The 20,946-nt window shown below is 41.9% G+C and overlaps 1 protein-coding gene across 4 annotated transcripts in view; it reads right to left on the reverse strand.

Moving 5' to 3' along the window:
• ITGB4 (integrin subunit beta 4) overlaps nt 1-20,946 on the reverse strand; it is a 1,147,860-nt gene that overhangs the window by 877,716 nt on the left and 249,198 nt on the right. For all 4 annotated transcript variants that reach the window (XM_044084971.1, XM_044084972.1, XM_044084974.1 and 1 more), the window contains exon 2: nt 1,517-1,607. In XM_044084971.1, coding sequence (XP_043940906.1) covers nt 1,517-1,598 — 82 coding nt within the window. In that variant the 5' untranslated portion in view covers nt 1,599-1,607. The remainder of the gene's footprint in view (nt 1-1,516; nt 1,608-20,946) is intronic.

Consider the following 20,946-nt stretch of genomic DNA (forward strand, 5'->3'; position numbering starts at 1 on the left):
CTGTAGAGGAATTGATGTGAGTCCGGTACCCTGTAGTACCTGTCAGTTTTTTGGGGGGCAGGTGAAAGGGTGTCCAGAAACAGTCTTTACTTGGAATGAGGGAAATCCGTTGATTCCCATTGGAAGTGTTCCCTGAGGGTGTGGAGGGTTCCCCAAAGGGAAAGTCCTTCAGAGATGATGCAGAAGGAACAGATTCCTCTGCATCTGAGTCTTCATATGCAGTAAGAGGATTTTTCTCTCCAAAAACAGAAGAGTCAGATCTCTCTGAGTCTAAATCCGATTGGATGTCTGGAGAACGTCCCCTCCTCCTTTTGGCTGGAGTGGCCTGATTACCTCAGATGAAAGTGATGAGATCCTCCACCATTTTAAGCATTCTAGTTTGAGGAGGGGGAAGAGTAGTGGAATGGAGACTTTTTGCTGTTTTCTTATGAGTGGGTCTAAGTCTGGCCTGAAGGGTATCCCTCGGTGCCGTTGGTACGTTAGTCGGAAGAGAGGGCAAAGGCCTTGAAGTGAAATCTGAAGTGCAAGTGATATCCTCAGAAGTCATTGCCTGCTCAGCGACCCCGGACCCAACTGAGGGCGAGACAGCCAAAGGCTCATTAGATGATGCAGACATCTGCGGCATACAGGACTCCAAAAGGGTCTCAGTAAAGGCCTGCAAAGTAATAGAGTCGGGCATCAGGGACTGCAAAAGCGCCTCACTGGATTCTGAAAAACTGACGACCCATTCAGCGGTGGTGTCATCAGAAGGCTTGGCTTTATGCGGTCTATCTCTATCCTTATCTTTACATTTTTTCAGAAGATCTGCGGTTTGCTGTCTGACAGATGCCATATCGGTAATCAGAGATGGAAGATGGAAATAACTGGCTACAAACAGAGCTCTACGATGAATAGTTCTAGTGTTAAAGAGGGCACAGAACCGACAGTGGGGTACATCGTGATCTGGGCCTAAGCAAGTGATGCAGTAAGAATGGAAGTCTCGGTGTAGTATTTGCTTTCCAAAGCCGAGAAAGTTATTGACTTTTTCAGACATCGGTTAGTGCAAGAAAAAGGAAGGATCCCCAATGGTGTGCTTAACTTTAGGCATTTTCAGCTGAAGTTAGAAATCTAGAAACGGCCAACCTGCACTATTGCGAACTGCTTCTGCTATGGGCTCCATAGCAAGAAAGACTGAGGTAATGGCATCGCCTGATCTTCTTTATAGCTCGGACAAACTGACATCACCCAGCAAGTGACAGCAGCGGATGCACAAAACATTGACTCTGGTATTCAGACCGACTGAGGGCTACCACAGCATGGATAACCCAATAGTGAAGACTGCAGCAGTGAGAAATGAAGAACATCGGTATTTGTAAAAATTTTGATTTTAGACACTGCTAAAATGGCTATTGATTCACTGGTAACTGAAAGGTAGCAGCACTATACATTGTAATATGCCCACAAATAGATGCTTAGATCAGATTAAAAAAAAAAAAATGTTAGTGACAAATCAGGAGAAAAACATGGAAGATCTTACTTCTGTTTGCAGAACATATGGCAGTCAGGGCCAACAGCAACAAGGCCAGACTGGCCATTAACCAACGAGGCAGCCTCTTCATTTTGCTCCCCTGCAAAAACACAAGAAAGAAACATTGGTTAATAGTGATGCAACAGATGAATGTCTGACTTTCTGTACAGATTTCTGAAAAGACTATAAGTGCAGCAAACATACTTTATAATTTGCAGTAATGCTGGTCACCATTTCAGAAGGTAATCTTTTTATGTGTTCTTGAGCCTCAAAGCTGCTGTACTGACTGTACTCGCCTTCATCATATGAGATCCTATGAGCCTACCACCACAGGTATAGCACCCAGAACATGATGACAAGGACGAGAGAGAGAATATATCTTGATAGCTCAAAGAATATGAAATACGTTTATTTAGGAAGCTATACTATTCATCTAAGGTCATCTGTGCAAATCATGAAAATGATCATACATTGATTTCTATTTACGTTTACTTATTTACTGAATTTTGATTAATGAGCAAGTTTCACTGAGCCCAAGAGTTTTTGTCTCACTGAGCTCAAAGTATTTTTTTTTTTGTCTGATGTAATATGGCAGTAAAACTCCATTCACAGACAGAATTTGCAGAAGAAATAGAGAGAATAAACACTAAAGACAGCAGTGTAGTGGGGGTTTGTATAATGGTTAGGGTGTTTACCTTCCACACACAAAGTACAAGGTTTGACTCTCATCTTTAAGGGAAATCGGCTAGGCTTAAAATGGTCGACAAGGGCAGTTAGCCTAGTACTTACTTATTAGTGGTGGATTTGGCATAATGTTAAGGTCTTCACCTCATAAACACAAGGTAGAGGGTTTGATTCTGACCTTTCTTGCTGACGAGGCCTAAAATGGCCCTTCAGGACAGTTACCCTAGTATTCACTTCTAAAACATTTCACATATTCAGAGTAACTATTTTACTTTAGTAACTGAGGTTACTGAAAAGGTTGAATGGCATTATTCAAGATTTGTACTGCTTATCCTAAACGCAATCTTATACAATACTCACAAGTACAGGCAATTTGGAGGAATGCCAGTTCATTTATGACATATCTTTATGGGAGGAAAACAGATTGTGTAATCAAATTCCACACAGACAGGGCGTACATCCAGCCTCTGCATAGAAAGTATACCATTTGAGAACCAGACTGGAGAACCAATCACTGTGAGGCATCAATGTGCTGCCTCTGTTTCACAGATTTCTTAACAACCTAGATATTCTAATAATAGTTATGATGCTCCACTGTTTAACTTCATAATACTTTGCCATAAGACGTTAATACTTTGGTAACTCCAACACTGTACCACCCTGTGAGAGATTCCTTCTATAGCATCACCTGAACTACATCACTTCAGATGAGATTACTTCTACAGTAATTGCAAGACCTCGTTACCTCACCAGAGATCACTTCAGTAGTAACTCTAGAAATGTACCATCTTACAAGTAACTGTAACTCCAGGGCTGTACTATCACACCAGTGATAACTTCTCTGGGAACTCTAGGACTCCACCATCCCTTCAGGGATTACTTTTACAGCAATTCCAAAACTGTACCATTCTATCAGATATTACTATTATAGTAGCTCCAGAATTTCACTATCACATTACTACGGTTCTTGTCATCACTACTGGAGTGATGGAGTGCAACTGATAGGTAATAAGAAAGTAACTCCTTGGTGGCCAGACTGCATGTAAACATTGCAATGAGAGAACCATTGGTTTGCTGTCAACCTCCCTACAATGCTAAAGACCACTGCCTCTGGTTCAGTGTCTTTGTTGGATCACAACATTGGGTGAGACATGGGATTCAGTGAAGTCCTGATCTTAGGACTACAGATTTTATCATAACTAGGATCTCTGTTGACTCCTCTACATCGTACTAATGGTGCACTTTAGACAGCAAAACTTCATACCCACCCTGTTCACTGTTCTTAGCAATATCATTCAGGAAAAAAACACGAGTACTAACAAAGATGGATGCCACATTCTACTGCCTGGGCAGCACCAAACACATAAATAAAAATGTCTTAAAATGAGTCTGTTAACTTTTTTTCCAGTAAAAGTTTGTATATTAAAGATATCTTTTAAAGAGGGATTAGGTATTCCACCTTCTTTATGAGGCACTTTGGCTAATAAGCACTTCTTAAAGTACAGCATGCATAATACATAACTTGAAGCCCTAAAACATAAGGAAGAAATCATAAACATGCAATTTCCTAATCTGTTCAGACCTCTAGATTGTTTATCAAGGGAGTAAACATTGGGTAATTGGGGAGAGGAGTTCCTATTAAGGACACCTACCAAAAGCATCACATATGACTTAGAAGTCTTGGCCCAGAGGTTATACTCCCTGTGGGGAAAGAAACACTCAGTTGGTTTTCCTGGACACTGTAACTGTAGTGTACTTGTGTTCCTATGCATAGGCAGTAAAGTTCTTCAGTGTGTCCACCAAAAAGGGGACCACCGAGAAACAATGCTTCATCACATGGAATCTCTTCAGAAGTCTTCTCTGGGGAATGGAGATAACCATGGGGGACACACTCTCTCTCCTGCATTAATCAGGATTGTCCTTAAGTGTGGGTCTTCTGGGTATGAAAGATAAGGAGGAACATTGTCAGCTGTGGTGGTATTGGGCTCTAGAAAGGGAAGCAGTGACAATTTATATTTAGTTTCTTATTTGTCCTACATCACAATGACAAATGTATGTACAGCCAAGAAGTGAAAGGAAGAAGGTTGCACTTTTGAGTCATGACAAGCTAGTAAGATTTGTCTGGTTCCATCTTATGCCTGGGGGACTTAAGAGAAGAGGAAAGTTTGTCCTTCGTGCATCTGGGCAAAGACACAGAAATAGAAGCTTTTCTCTCTTTGGGTTCCTACTCCAGCTAAAACAGTTTCCAAAGAATCAGCTTTTTCACACTCTTGTTTCTACCATGGTTAGTGGTATCATTTTATTTAGGACAAGATCAACAAGAGTTTTAAAGAGGTTCCAAACAAATTAAACAAGTAGTGTGCCTTTTTAATAATGGGATCTGCTTCCCACACTACAATTTCCATATCTTAGCCTGACTGAAAAATGACTAAGCAATGCCACTAATTTTATGGAAGCAGTTTTGGGCCAAACAACTGAAAGGTTCTTTTCTGCTATAGGAGAGGACTGCAGAGGCAGGAAGAAGCTAAGAAATGTAGGATGGGGTGAGGCTTGAGAGTATGGAAAAGTCTGAAGTGCTGACTAGTCCTACTTACTCCAGTATATGTCATCCTAGTCTTGCGTCTGAAGTTCTTCAAGATCAGATCCGAGATTGTCATGGTTTAAGAAGACTGCCACTAAAGCCATGCACTTAATTATCCTGATGTGTAATGTTTCCTTGTTTATTCATTTTGTTTGTGTGTTTGTTTGCTAAGAAGTCATAACCTGCAACTCCTATCATCTAGTTTTGTTATACAGTGTCATAACACTGCTTCTAACTTGTTTATTGCACACATTGTAGCAGCACTGGCCACTCCAAGCCAGTGTCTCCCAGTCCAAGAGTATATTCCTGAAACTCTCATATACCTTTTCCTTCTTAGTCTGGCATCATGCTATAGAATCAGAAATGTACAGGTTTCTACATGCAATTCCTAAACATCTGTGGGTATTGGGTAAGGCCCTTTGGCTCCTACCAAGGTGTCACATAAACACACACACACACACACACACACACACACACACACACACACACACACACACACACACTTATATGGATCTGCCTATAGACTCTCACCCTGTTTAGAAACAACTGTCCAGCTCCTTGGACTCATTCCCAAACCTGGATCTCAAACAGTGTAGACAGATGCTATGCCTGTGTACCACTAGCTGGCTCACTAGAGGTATTTATACCTCCACAACTGCTTGTGAAATGTATTACTCTTAGCAAAAAAGGTCAGGTAAAACCAGGAGTACCAGCAAAATCTCATGCCACACTCTACCACCCGGGCTGCCTTAGCAGCTCCATTTATGGCAATAAAGAACAGTCTTACAACAAGGCTGCCTTGAAGGTTTAAAAAGCAAACACTCTAGATGATACAGACTGAATATTTACTAGACAAACTACAAATTCATATTTGTTTTTCCAGAGAAAAAAGAAGAACTAGTCAGCATTAACAATGTCTTTGGAACTTTCACCTTTATGGTTATGAGCACTTCTACTCTGTACACTATTTGCTCAGTCAAGTCCCTGAAAACTAAACAGCATTTAGAGACTATGCTTAGGTGAGAACCTACATAGGTTCATAGGTAAGTACTAGGCTAGCTGCCCTTGTGGGTCATTTAAGCCTAGCCAGTTTCCCTTTTTGTGTTCGAATTAACCTAATCTATTTAGTTAGAGATTGGTCTTACCCATACCATGGTCAATAATTATATACCATCCCTAATGAGAATAACTGGGATCATACTACAGATAACTTGAAGGGACCTATGCATGGGATAAAGCATTTAGGAGCTGTCTCTGTGCATTCATAGTACAGGGAGCAGTCCTGAAGTAAATTTCCTGTTTCCCATCCAATACAGTTGAATCCATAGATCCAGGTTGCACTTAATACAGACAGGGATGAAGTTTGTTTTATGTCAATAGGGAGTCTATTCCAGTGGAGCGTTATGCTCTGTGAGATTTACCTGTCCCCTAAACCCATTCTGCTGTTGCAGAATAGGTTTAGATGCCTAGACTGAGTATTTCTGATACCATTGACTTGCTGATGTTCATTGTAGGATGTCTATTCCCAGACACCATTTTCTGTGCACCTGTTCTAACAGTGGCCTACCTGATGTAGGACTCGCTTCAAACTTTACCTCCTACACTTAATTTTTCTCTGTAAAGTAAAATCTGGGTTTAGAAGTATTTTAAAGTAATGGGGGTGAGGGAGATTCAAATCCATACTTTCAGAAACATAGGTAACTGCAAACTATTATACAATGCCAGGTCATTTACTTTCAAAAACATGCATGCTGATTGGTAAGCCCAACCAGTGTGCCCATTGTAAATCAAGCATATACCAATAAAAAAGTCCGGTCACCTAGACTTTCTTTTATTAATATATGCTACAGATCTTTCCAGTTTTCTTGAGTTTAAAAAAAAAACTTTGAAATCTGGACAGTTCTGAGATATGAAAGAGCTGGGATAGAGATAATACAAGGAAAATCAGGTATGTTATTGAAAACTAAAGAAACATTCCTGATTATCCTTATATTTCTACCCTGTCTCTCTTCTACCTATGAACTGTCCAGATTTCAAACTTTATTTTTTTAATGAGAAAAAAAAGCAAGATCTTCCTTTCTGCATCGCTTCCTTTTCAAAGCACTGATGTACTGTGTAAGCATGGGAACGTAAGTCCCATACGTAGCGCAGTACATTAAGAAAGCCCCAGAAGACTGAAGAAAAGCAGAAGAACACCACAGCACCATTATACAAAGACAATATTTAAGAAAAGGAAGTAATATTTTAATTAAATAACATCATTGTATAATAGCAATAACCATGTGTGATATATTGAAGATTTACCCCTCATGATTAAACCACACCCAGTCTTTGGTTATTGCTATAATAACTATTCACAAATATTGGCCCTTTGTAACAGCCATTGCACAATTTAGTCATGTCCTAAATGAAACACCTAGCTTCAGTTATAAAAGAAGCGCCAGTCTTAAGAATAAGCTTTGTTACAAGAAACAGCTGCTCACATTCCCATCCTTTAGTAGGAACAAGAAAGAGACTTTTAGATGCAGTAATTGTGTTTATTGAACCCACGTATACACTGAAAAACACATTTAGCATCCTGTGAGTGGATTGATTTTATTTTATATGCCTACAGTAACTGCAGTTCCACTAATCTCATTTATTAAGCCACATGTTGCAAATGCAATGCATATTATATGGGGAAGACCAATAGGAAACTAAAATAGAGATAAAATACAGTTGTGTACACTTACCACAAATGTAGATGTTCGAGTGTACTCACTGTTGCAGTCATCACATTTGGTTTAGTGCTCATGGCGTAGTGGTTAAGTGCTGTGACTTCAGTGTAAAGGATCCTGGGTTCAAGACCTGCAAGGGCTGTTCATTTAAATGCTCTTGAAAGTACTACTAAAGATCAAACAATTCAAACCAAGGACAATTTTGATTGCACCAGACTGGCCACGCCAAAACTGGTACCCCCTCTTGCACAGTGTGTCACTGTTGGCCCCATGGCACCTGCCTCAGACTCCTACCCTATTGTCTCAGCAGGAGTACCAGATTCTGCACCCTCAGCTTCAAACACTGAAACTAGCAGCCTGGATAATTACCTAATCTTTCCTTTACCATCCCTCAGTAAACCAGTGATGGATATCATTTTAGAGGCAAGGAGGCCTAGTACTAGAAAATCTTATGCTGAAAAATGGAAAAGATTCTGTGCCTGGAACCAGTCTCAAGAGATGAATGCAGCAGTGCCCAGTTTACTTCAGATTTTACAATACTTAGCCGAGATGCTTCACAAGGTCCTGTCTTTCTCCTCCATCAAAATTCACGCCTCAGCCATTTCAGCTCATTATAACACAGAATCTCCCCTCTTCTCTCATTCACTGCTCAAGCAGTTCCTCAGAAGGGCCAAAAATGTACGACCACCCAAGAGAGCTCCAACTCCAGCCTGGGACCTTTACTTTGTATTGCAGAAACTCACCCTTCTTCCTTTCGAGCCAACTGCTACTGCAGACTTAAAATTCCTTTCTTGGAAAACAGCTTTCCTTTTAGCAATCACTTCAGCAAGAAGAGTATTTGAATTACAGGCCCATATGGCAGTGGAGCCTTTCATCATCTTTCATGCAGACAGGGTGTCCCTCAGGACCAATCCCTCCTTCATACTCATGGTGGTATCCAGTGCGGCCCTTAATCAGTCCATTCATTTGCCAACCTCCTTTCCTAAACCACAGAGCAAAGGGGAATGGATACTGCACTCCTTAGATGTGCACAGACAACTTAGATTCTACTTGGACAGGGCTAAACCTCAAAGGAAATCTGAACAACAGCTGCTGGTGGCATTTGCTTCAGGGGCAGAGGGGAAGGCTATTTCAAAGCAGACCACTTCCAAATGGATAGGCCATTGCATTCATTTCTGCTACAAGCACCATGGAAAACGTATCCCACAGGAGATCAGACCCCACTCAACCAGGGTTGCATCTACCTCTACAGCCTTTCTCAGAGGCATCCCTACCAGGGACATCCTAGAAGCTGCTAATGGAGTTCTGTACATACTTTCACCAAGCATTACCATCTGCCAATTTTCTCTAAATCCAGAGCAGGCTTTGCCACTGCAGTCTTGCAGGGCCTTATAGCTGGTCCTAATGCTATCTAAATTCCTCCTCCCATCCTTAGCTTTGGGAATCTGCCCAAATGTGATGACTGCAACAGTGAAACACAAAGAACATAGTACAGTTGTGTACGCTTACCATAAATGTAGATGTTTGAGTGTATTCACTGTTGCATTCCTGGTTACCCTCCCTCTTGCCCCCTTACTTCTTTTGGCTATACCTCTACTCTCCTTTACTATGCTCAAAAGGTTTTTGGTGTATTTGCTTTTTTTGTTGGAGGTATAACCTTGTATATTTATAGATTTAATTGCTTCCCATTAGGGGGGCACCTGACATCAGGGGCAAGGAAAAACTGATGTAATGGCACTGGCTGCATGTTTTATACCCCTGGGGTCTGCCCCTGCAACAAATGCCGCCAGCAGTTGTTCAGATTTCCTTTGAGGTTTAGTCCTGTCCAAGTAGAATATAAGTTGTCTATGTACATCTAAGGAGTGCAGTATCTGTTCCCCTTTGTTCTGTGGTTTAGGAAAGAAGGTTGGCAAATGAATGGACTGATTAAGGGCCACACTGGATACCACCTTGGGCATGAAAGAGGCATTGGTCCTGAGGGACATCCTGTCCGCATGAAAGATGATGAAAGGCTCCACTGCCATAAGGGCCTGTAATTCAGATACCCTTCTTGCTGAAGTGATTGCTAAAAGGAAAGCTGTTTTCCAAGAAAGGAATTTTAAGTCTGCAGTAGTAGTTGGCTTGAAAGGAGGAAGGGTAAGTTTCTCCAATACAAAGTTAAGGTCCCAGGCTCTAGTTGGAGCTCTCCTGGGTGGTCGTAAATTTTTGGCCCCTCTGAGGAACTGCTTGAGCAGTGGATGAGAGAGAGGGGAGGTTCTGTGTTATAATGAGCTGAAATGGCTGAGGCGTGAATTTTGATGGAGGAGAAAGACAGGCCCTTGTGAAGTATTTCAGTTAAGTATTGTAAAATCTGAGGTAAATTGGGCACTGTTGTGTTCATCCCTTGAGACTGGTTCCAGGCACAGAATCTTTTCCATTTTTCAGCATAAGATTTTCTAGTACTAGGCCTCCTTGCCTCTAAAATGATATCCATCACTGGTTTACTGAGGGATGGTAAAGGAGAGATTAGGTAATTATCCAGGCTGCTGGGTTCAGTGTTTGAAGCTGAGGGTGCAGAATCTGGTATTCCTGCTGAGACAATAGGGTAGGAGTTTGAGGCAGGTGCCATGGGGTCAATGGTGACACACTGCGCAAGAGGGGTACCAGCGTTGGCGTGGCCAGTCTTTTGCAATCAAAATCATCCTTGGTTTGTCTTGTTTGATCTTTAGTAGTACTTTGGAGAGCATTTAAATGAACAGCCCTTGCAGGTCTTGAACCCAGGAACCTTTACACTGAAGTAACAGCACTTAACCACTATGCCATGATCACTAAACCAAATGTGATGACTGCAACAGTGAAACAAGAAGAACATCATGGCAATATCTGTTAGATATAAATAAGAATATATTGACCAATGTTTTATGTAAACATATACAGGATACTGACAGCACTCATATTTTTTAAGTTTGCAATTTTGAAAACACTACCATTACTTTTGAGAGGGGGTAACATGAAAGATCTCACTGAATATGAAGGACTTAAATGGATCTTCAGGTTCAGAGCTCATATTCCCCCTGGCCTTTATGACAAGGTAACTCTAAAGCCTTATTTAAGAAGCTTGCATAAGCAAGTCAATTAGCATCATGTGACTAATTTACTTTCAGTATAAATGGGCTCAGCTTTGGCTGTTTGTATCTGCCTGATGAAGCCTTTATGGTGAAAGTGTATCTTGACACTCGCATTTTATATTTATCCTGCTTTTATACAAATTTTATTAAAAGTTTGTTTGTCGTTCCGTTTTTTTCTATTTTTTTCCTTTATAATAACTATATTATGGTGTCTGCGTTTTGGCAAACACTTTGTTATATATACAGCAGTGATTGCTGGTTTAATTCGTCTGGTAGGAAATAAAACATTCACACAGATGAAATAAATCAGCATGAAACAAAAGTAGAACTGAATAAGATACCAGGATGCTGGAATTGCTGCCAACATGCCAAGTCATGTGACATCTATAAGAAAAATCAAAACTTTATTCTGCTTACAGAGTAATCCTGACTCAGCATTTTATTACTAACAGTTGTGGACAATGCACACATAGTTTTACTAATTTTGCATTGTTATATGTCCTTGATGTTTATACTGAGTAAAACGTATAAATCATGTGACACTGATTTGCTGAAACATCTTTTAAGGTTCTTCACCAATCATATGGAGAATCAGAGTGACTCCTAAAATAATTCATGAATTTTTGGTTCCAGCTGATTTGTTTTACAGCAGGAATTTCTGTTGTACCCTCAGTGCTGAGCTCATGAATACAGCATAAAATGTAACACCATACTGGCAGTTTGTGCAGTTACTCAAAATAAAAATTCAGGCTATGCTCTGTACAGTTTGTCTCTAGCATTACCCTCGTGGGATTTCATTTGGAAAAAAAGGAAGCCAGAATAATGTTTTCAAGAGAATGGAATTAATCCAGTCTGTTAGTCAGTGGTTTCCTTTTTCCAACTGTTTTATGGAGATAATAGACAGACCTCTTCTGGGACAACAAAACATTGCCAGCTACCTGTCTGACTGCCTGTTATTATTGCTTATAATATAGCGCTGGAAACAATAGAGACATATTAATACATTTTTCCATATGTACTTCATTCACAGTCACATATGATGGCATAGAATGTGACTCAAATGTTGTGGGACGTTTTCTAGAAAGTACTTTTTTCCTCCTGGGAAATCATCCGGTAAGCTACATTTATCATCAGTGCTGCTGAAATGTGAATAAACATCTAGGCATCAAGAATCATTACCAGCATGGACTACCCAGGAATCACATTTTTATAAACAAGCTACTGTTGATGGAAGACACTACTACTCTCATGGAATACACAAGGAATGAAAGTAAAAAATGGCCCCAGATGGGAAACTATTCCAGTTTATACATCTAACACCTGAGAAACAGATGGGAATTTATAGCTTTAGCTAGTTGAGGAATGTTAAGAAACAGAACTTTCTTGTCTTTCTCACCATCTGACTTTACTTCCACAACAGATCACAAGGTCTGAGCTGTCAGAGTACAGAGGACTGGATTTGTTTCCTTTCCCTTTAGCAATGAGCAGTGTGTTACACTGGGGTAGGTTTGCCACCTTTTCAAATGCCCAAACTGGGACATTTTTTGTAGAAATGTGAGATTTTGCAGGGCAAAACATATCCATGGCTGGTACGAAGGACAGAACTTCCATTTTTTTGCCAAAATAAAAGCTTATTCTTTTAGCATTTGAATTGCTTATTCTATATCATATAACATTTAGGTGGTGCGGATACAAAATAACTGCTTTATGCAAGTACTAAAAAAAACTTAATTTGGCCAAGACAACAATACAGAGATATAATACTATGTAAAAAAAAAATATATATATATATATATATATATATATATATATATATATATATATATAAAATGTAAGCAGATAAAAAATGATATGTTTTTTGGTAGTGCAGATCTATGTGATCTCTACTACTCTCAAAATAAATTGAACTTTATGAAAGGGATACCTTCTCAAGCAAGTCTTCCAGAATACTATGACAGAGTTTCAGGGGCTCATGACTAGGGTAGCAAAGAGGAAATCAAATTTCTATAGAGTTCACACAAACCTTTCATATGGTTCACAAACCGTCAAAATGGACAAGCTTTTTGCTATTGAGGTCAGGACATATAGGTTCATAGGTAGGTACTAGGCTATCTGCCCGAGGGCATTTATAAGCCTAGCTAGAGTTGGTTTTCACCACCCCATTGATTAATTAACTGATCCTCTGTCAAGCAGAGCCAATGAAGTGATCCCAGGGATGTATTTTCTGTTACCCATCCACTTGTCAAGGTTTCTCTTGAAGAGTGTTAGTGAGGGGCTCTGCCTGATGTAATTTGGAATTTTGTTCCAAAGCATGGGGAGTCTCTGTGACAGAAATCTATCCCTCCAGCATGTTCTATGTATTGTTGTGGTGAGGTTTAGCTCACTAGAGCACGTGGCTCGCAGTGACTTGGATTTCTTTAGGTGGAGCATGTCCATCAATTCTGAGTTGGACATGGCTTTGTAAGTCTGGCAGAGATCACCTCTGAGTAAGCGATATGCCACTGAGTACAGCCGGAGTATTTTCAGTCGGGCTGCATAGGACATATGTTTGAGACCAGTAATCCTCTTGGTGAGGTACTTTTGTGGTCTTTCCAGCTGTTGGAAGTGTCTTGTGAGGTACATCCCAAATAGGGCATTGTGCTCTATGATGGGTCTAATGAGTGATGAGTAGAGGGGCACTACAACCTCTTTATTTCTAGATGCGAACCTTTTAGTAATTAGATGGGCCACATAGAAGGATTTCCTAACCACTTTGGCAATATGATTGTCAAAGGAGAGATTACTATCTACCTGGACCCCCAGATCTCTTATTACCTCATCTGTATTAAAGGGGCTACCACCTATGTGGTAATTCATGGGTGTTTTGTTTTTCCCAAACGGGATGACTATGCATTTTTTGGCATTTAGCTTGAGGCCATGACTTTGACACCAGGTGTCCAGCTCAGTAAGGCCCTTTTGGAGGATGTCCGTGTCAGCCGGAGAGTCAGTTATGGCTCTCAGTTTGCAGTCATCTGCAAATTTAGTTAGCCATAGTCCTCCTGTATTTGCCTGTATTTCTGAGAAGTATATGCCGAACAGTAGGGGTCCCAGGACCGAGCCTTGCGGGACATCACTTGTGACTGGTTTAGAGTTGGACCTGGAGCCCGCTATTCTTACTATGTGAGTTCTGTCTGTAAGCCAGTTGGCAACCCATCTCGTGACGTAGGGGTTTATATTCAGGCAGGTGAGTTTTTCTGTAATACCCGAGTGGGGAATGGTGTTGAAAGCCTTGGCAAGGTCAAAGTAGACTGTCTGAACCACCTTTCCCTTGTCTATGGCCTTGGTGACTGTCTTGAAGAAGTCAACCAGGTTTAGTAGGCATGATCTGCCCTTAACAAAGCCGAACTGGGTCGGGTTAAGTGTTTAGAGGTTCCCAATGTCTTTGCAAATGAGTTCCATGATGATGCACTCCACAGCCTTGCAGACCAGGCATGTCAGACTTATGGAGCAATAGTTACCAGGGTCAGTTGTGGCCCCTCCTTTGTGGAGAGAAATAACCTTTGATGTGTGCCATTCTATGGGTACATAGCATGTGGAGAGGCTGAGGTTGAACAGCATGTTTAGGTGGAGGGTTAGTTTGTTCTGTAGTTCGTGCAAGACGCAGCCTGGGACACCATCTGGTCCCATTGACGCTGTGTTTTTGGCTTTTGAAAGGGCTGTTTTCACCTGTGCGTCTGTGATTTTTGGGACACTACACTTTTCTGGTATTGTTGTGGGCCCTTTTGGAGGTGAGGGGGGGGGTGAAGTTTGCACTTAATCTATCTGCCAGGATATTGGCAATATCAGTAGGTTCAGTATATTTTGTGCTATTTTGCACTAGTTCAGTACATATCTGCAATTTGCCACTTCGATTTTTAACATAGCTAAAGAAGGCTTTGTGGTTCTCTTTTGAATCCTTGGCTATTTTTCTTTCAAAGTTCGCCTTAGATGACTTCATGAGGGACCTCAGTTTCTTACTGATACTGATCACGGATGTCTTTCCTTATTGGGATTTGCTTTTTTTCTGAACTAGTTTCCTCCTTCTATTGTATAGCCTGTTTATTGCATGGGTCCACCAAACTGGTTTCCTTCTCTTAGAGGAGTGAGTCTTGGTTTTTCAAGGGATGGCACGATCCATGCATCCTTCTAGGTGCTCATAGAGTGCACTTGTAAAGGTTTCTGCATCTTGGGCAACGTTATTCTTTAGCGTGGGGGCTGTGAAAAGTACAGTTGTGTACACTTACCATAAATGTAGATGTTCGAGTGTATTCACTGTTGCAGTCATTACATTTGGGTAATCCTGCTGGCAGGTTGCCCTCAGTCGGCCTGAATTCCAAAGTCTTGGGTCCTGCATCGGCTGCTGTCACCCCTTCCCCTGACGTCAAGTAGTCAGGGGTATAAAAGAAGCAGCCAACGCCATTTTCTTCAGTTTTTCTTGCTCCAGATGTCAGGTGCCCCCTAAAAGGGTAGCCAAAATTTATATATATAAAAATACATGCACCAATACAAAATTTACCTTAATCTACAAGCAAATACACCACATAGGTATTACATTTGGGTAGAGTCCCAAAGCTATGGCTGGGTGGCTGGAGCTAAACAGCATTAAGAGTGGCTATGAGGCCCTGCAGAACTGCAGTGGCAAAGCCTGCCCTGGATTTAGAGTAGAGTGGCAGATGATAGTGCTTTGTAAAGATGTGCACTGAACTCCAAGTAGCAGCCTCTAAAATGTCTTTGATTGGTACTCCCCTGAGAAAGGCTGCTGAAGTGGCTGCAGCTCTGGTTAAATGTGGCCTAATGCCCTTAGGCACTGGCTTGCCATGGTAAAAATAGCAGAAACGAATGCAGTGGCCTATCCACTTTGAAATAGTCTGCTTTGAGATAGCCTTTCCTTGTGATCCTGCAGCATATGTCACTAGTAATTGCTCTGTCTTCCTGAAAACTTTGGTTCTGTCCAAGGAGAATCTAAGCTGTCTGTGTACATCCAAAGAATGCAGAATTCTCTCCCCCTTGTTCTGTGGATTTGGATAAAAAGTTGGCAGATGAATAGTTTGGTTAAGAGCCACACTGGATACCACCTTAGGCATACATGTTGGGTTTGTCCTCAGAGAGACCCTGTCTGGATAAAAAATGATGAAAGGTTCCACAGCCATGCATGCCTGTAGCTCTGAAACTCGTCTTGCAGAAGTTATTGCTAGGAGCAGAGCTGTTTTCCAAGATAAAAACTTTATATCAGCAGTAGCAGCTGGCTCAAAAGGAGGCAGGGTGAGTTTTTCCAAGACATAGTTGAGGTCCCATGCAGGTATTGGTGATCTCCTTGGAGGCCTTAAATTTTTGGCTCCTCTGAGGTACTGCTTTAATAAAGGATGAGAAAAGATTGGTGGCTCTGTATTGTAATGAGCCGAAATGGAAGAGGCATGAATTTTAATTGATGAAAAAGATAGGCCTTTGTCCAGCATCTCAGTTAAGTATTGCAAAATCTGAGGAATATTTGGTACAGCTGTATCAGTTCTTTGTGCCTGGTTCCAAGCACAGAATCTCACCATTTCCAGCATAAGATTTTCTAGTACTAGGCCTTCTGGCTTCCAAAATGACATCCATCACAGCTTTACTGAGAGGTGTGTTTTGTATGACTACATTATCCGCCATGCTGCCAGGTTTAAAGTCCTGAGTTGGCTGTGCAGGATCTGATTGTTTTGCTGGGACAGTAGATGAGGTATTTGATGTAAGGTTCAAGCTGGGCATTGAGACAAGTTCCTTAGGATTGGATACCAGTACTGGCGGGGCCAGTCTGGGGCAATCAGTATCATCTTTGGCTTCTCCAGTCTGACCTTTAGGAGTACCTTGGGGAGGAGAGGCAGAGGAGGAAAGGCATATACTGATATTTTTTTCCAGCTGAAAGATAGGGCATCCACTTTCCATGCTTGTCTGTGATAAGTCCTTGTGCAGAATCTTTTTACTTGGTAGTTGTGAGGGGAGGCAAATAGATCTATGTCCGGGCATCCCCATTTCCTTGTTATCATGCTGAAGATTTGTGGATCCAGCTGCCACTCGTGGGGATCCATGAGGTTTCTGCTTAGTTCGTCTGCCAGAGTATTTTCCTTTCCTGGCAGGAATTGTGCCTGCAGATGTACTTGGTAAGTCAGTGCTGTGTCCCCACAAAGTCATGGCTAGTCTGCAAAGAGGGTAAGAATGTGTGCTCCCCTGCTTGTTCATATACCACATGAATGTGGTGTCTGTCTGTATCAGTAGTTGTCCTGGATGAAGTAGGTCCTTGAAGGCTGTCAGGGCATTTTGAACAGCTAGCATCTCTTTTTGATTGATATGTAGATGCATTTGGTTTGAGGACCATGTGCCCTGAATGCATCTTCCTGCCATGTGGGCCCCCTAGGCATAATCTGATGCATCCGTTGTTAGTGTCTGCCTGGCTGGGGGTAATGTGAATGGCTGTCCCTAGTTCTGGTGACAAGCCTTCGCCCACCATCAAAACTCCTGTTGCAGGCAGGGAATGAGAGTAATCATTGTTTCCAGGCTGTGGCAATGTTGAGTCCAAACACTTTTTAGGTACCATTGACATTTCCTCATATGCAGTCTTGCATATGGAATTAGTAGGATGCCATGAAGCCCAAAGCCTGCAGAATTTTTCTTGCAGATAACTGGGCCTTTGTTGCCAACATTTTGAAATAGGTAGTCGGTTGCCTTTGTTTGTCAGGCGTGAGATAAGCCATCTGGGCAGTTGTATTTAAGCTTGCACCCAGGAATATTATCTCTTATGAGGGTACTAGTTTTGATTTCTTTTTGTTGACTGTGTACCCTAGGCATGTTAGAAGTCTTTTCACAAACGCCAGATACCATAGTAGAATGTCCTTGTTCTCTGCTTGAATTAGACAGTCGTCCAAGTAAGGACATATTTGTATTCCTCTTTGTCTGCAGAATGCAATTACTTGTACCAGGCACTTTGAAAGACCCTGGGTGCAGTAGATAAGCCAAAGGGCAGTGCAGGGAATTGGTAATGCATTGAGCCAGCCTTGAATCTGAGGTATCTTCTGCATGATTGTCTGATTGGGAGATGCAGGTATGCCTCTTTTAGGTCTAAAGTCACAAGCCAAGCATTCTTGCCCAGCATGGGCAGAAGCTGCTGCTAAGTCAACATTTTGAATTTTAGTATATCCAGGAATGTGTTCAGAATAGATAGGTCCAGTATTGGTCTCCAGGCCTTGTCCTTTCTGGGTACCAAGAACAGCCTTGAGTAAAATCCTTGTCCCTGCTCTTGCTCTGGTAGTTGTTGAATGGCCCCCATGTCCATGAGGGATGAGACTTGTTTTTGTGCCTCTGCCCATTGATTTTTTGGCAGATCTGGCCAGACGTTTGCCTTTGGCAGTGTATGGAAATGGAACTTGTAACCTTGTGACACTATATTTAGAACCCACTTGTCCTGGGTTATAATGTGCCATTTTTGAGAAAAAAGTGCTAATTTTCCCCCTAAGGGTGCTGCCAGGAGATAAGTGCTTGGTGCAGGCAGGGGGAAGTCATTGTGACTGTTTCCTGTATGGTTGTGATTTGTCTTCTCCAACTTTGGAGTTAGAAGCACCCCATTGCTTTGACCTGTGTGAAGCTTGCGCCTGGGATCTGCCTCTAGGGCGTCTGGATTTGCCCCTTTGAGGTCTGTCTGACACAGGAAAGGACCAATTCTTTGTAGGCCAGTGTCTACTAAACCTAGGTGGCTGTACTTGTAAAAAATCTTTGACAGTTTGCATTGATTTTGCTTTGTCCTCCATTTTCTTTAACACCTCTTCTGCCTTAACACCAAACAAAGTATCATGCTGTAAAGGTGCATCTAATAATTTAACTTTGACATGATCAGGCAGATTTTGTTCCTTTAACCAAGCGTGCCTCCTAATTACAGAACCCATAACTGCGGCCCTGCAGGACGTCTCCAAAGAATGAAAACCACATTGCAAAGTATGTTTTCCAGCTTGTTCAGCTGCATGCAATAAATCCTGCATTTCCTTGTTTTTTGCACATTCAGAATTTATCAACATTTTCTGTTTAAGCAATGCCATGACATGTTGCTGATATTTGAGCATATGAAACTGACAGTTTAAGGCCCTTATAGCCAAGGTAGCAGATGTGTAAACCTTTTTTCCCCATCTAGCCAGTGCCCTAGAATCTCTGTCTGAGGGGGTAGGGTTTTTTGCAGCGGAAGCCTTAACTCTTTTGGGACCCTGTGAAATAGTTTCTGGGTCTGCAGCAGGTTTTTTAAAAAGGAATTTATGAGAGTCAGGAACCCTGTAATATCTGTCAGGCTTAACAGGAGCCGTAGGTAAGGAGTCAGGGGTGAGACTAGACTCCGAAAACACATCATCTACAATGTGTAACACAGGTGGAATGGCTAGAGGTCTGTGTTGAGCTAGTAAAAGGAAATCCCTGAACCTCTTTTTAGATTCTGAAAAATCCTGGCTCTCCCAGTGGAAATGCTCCCTCATGGTATGCAAGGTTTCCCCAAAAGAATAGTCCTCTGGAGGAGAAGCTGAAGGTATAGATTCTTCAACATCAGAATCCTCATGGGGGGAAGAGAATATTCCTGATCAGAAGAGGAATCAGAAGAAATAGAAACCTGATCTGAAGATTCATACTCAGTCTCTTGCCTAGGCCTCTTATCAGGAGGGGGATGGGAACACCTGATCAAGGTAATCAAGTCTTCAGCCATTTTGAGCATCTGTTTTTTGGGTATAGAGGCCTGTCCACGTGGCTCTTGAGTTTGTTTCTTTGCTTTAGAAGGTGCTTTAGTCTTTGCCTTTGAAGCTGAAGTCAGTTTAATGTAAAGATGTTTAGGTCTGAATACACCCTCAGAAGCTGGTGCCTGCTCAGCAGCTCTGGAGCCATCTGAGGGAATAGTATCCGAGGCTCCAATACCTTGAGTTTCCAGTGGCATGGCCGACTCCACGTGGGAGTCGATAGCGGCCTGCGACTCTAAAGTAGTGGGCATCAGGGGCTGAAAAAGCGCCTCACTGAGAACCGGCGAATCGGTGACTAGCTTAGGAGAAGCTTCATCGTCGGTTTTGGGCCTCGGTTGTTTATCTCTCTCCTTTTCTTTGCATTTTTTGTGAACTCCGGTAGTCGGATGGCTATCTGATGACATTTCTGGATAATTGAACCGGCGTCCAAAATAGTTTAAAGCAAAATCATACCGATGCTTAATAGTGCATTGGTTAAATCTAGCACAAAGAATTACAAAAACATGGTAGAGCCAGCAAACAGTGGACCATAATCCGTTTATTGAGGGAATAAATGGATTATGGTCCACTGTTTGCTGGCTCTACCATGTTTTTGTAATTCTTTGATGTTTCTGAGCCATACAGTAGCCATACGTGCAGAGGTCTGACTATAAATCTAGCACAAAACAGACAACCAGAAACATTGTGATCAGGGCCTAGGCAAGGAATACAGTAAGAATGTAAGTCCTTATGAGGTATTTGCTTTCCACTAGAAATGCAATTATTTACTTTTTCTGACATTGGTATGGAGCAAGAAAAAAGTTTCCCCAATGGGGTACTTAGCTTTAATGAAGACTTCGGATCTGAAATTCGAACACGAAAATCTCAGGAGTCAGCCGATTGGCACTTGCGAACTGCTTCTGCTTCAGGCACCGCGTGGCAAGAAAGACTGAAGAAAATGGCGTCGGCTGCTTCTATTATACTCCTGATGACCTGCTGTCAGGGAAGGGCCACAGCAGCCGACGCAGGACCCAAGACTTTAGAATTCAGGCCAACTGAGGGCAAACTGCCAGCAGGATTACTCAAATGTAATGACTGCAACAGTGAATCACAAAGAACATCTTACCACCTCTGTCTTAAGTAAGGCGAAGTTTGCTTTAGAAATTTTTTTTTACTGTGGTTTCCTTAGTTGGGGGGGGGGGGGTGGACATCCAGAGTGATTAGTTTATGGTTAGATCTAACCAGTGACCGGTTGACCTCTGGTGTGGAACACCTGTCGCCCATGTTAGTGATGACCAGGTCCAATATGTTTTCACCTCTGGTAGGGGAGTTTACCAGCTGATCCAGGAAGCGCTGGGCCTGGGAATTTGTACTCGAGTAGTTTTCCCAGTGAATGGTAGGGTAATTGAAATCACCCAATATCAGGGTGTTTGGTAGGACCTTCATGTTTTCCAGTGTCTCCAGAAAGGTGGAGTGGTGTTCCTGGGTCATGGAGGGTGATCTGTAGCAGGCTACAATTTGCATTGCAGATTTCCCCGATGTTTCTTGCATATGGATGATCTCAGAGGTATCATGCTGCGCCACTAACCTGAAGGTGTAGGTATCCTTGATGAATATG

The sequence above is a fragment of the Protopterus annectens genome, chromosome 10.part0 (assembly GCF_019279795.1).
Source record: "Protopterus annectens isolate FY-2018-M chromosome 10.part0, PAN1.0, whole genome shotgun sequence".
In the NCBI taxonomy this organism is placed as follows: domain Eukaryota; kingdom Metazoa; phylum Chordata; order Ceratodontiformes; family Protopteridae; genus Protopterus; species Protopterus annectens.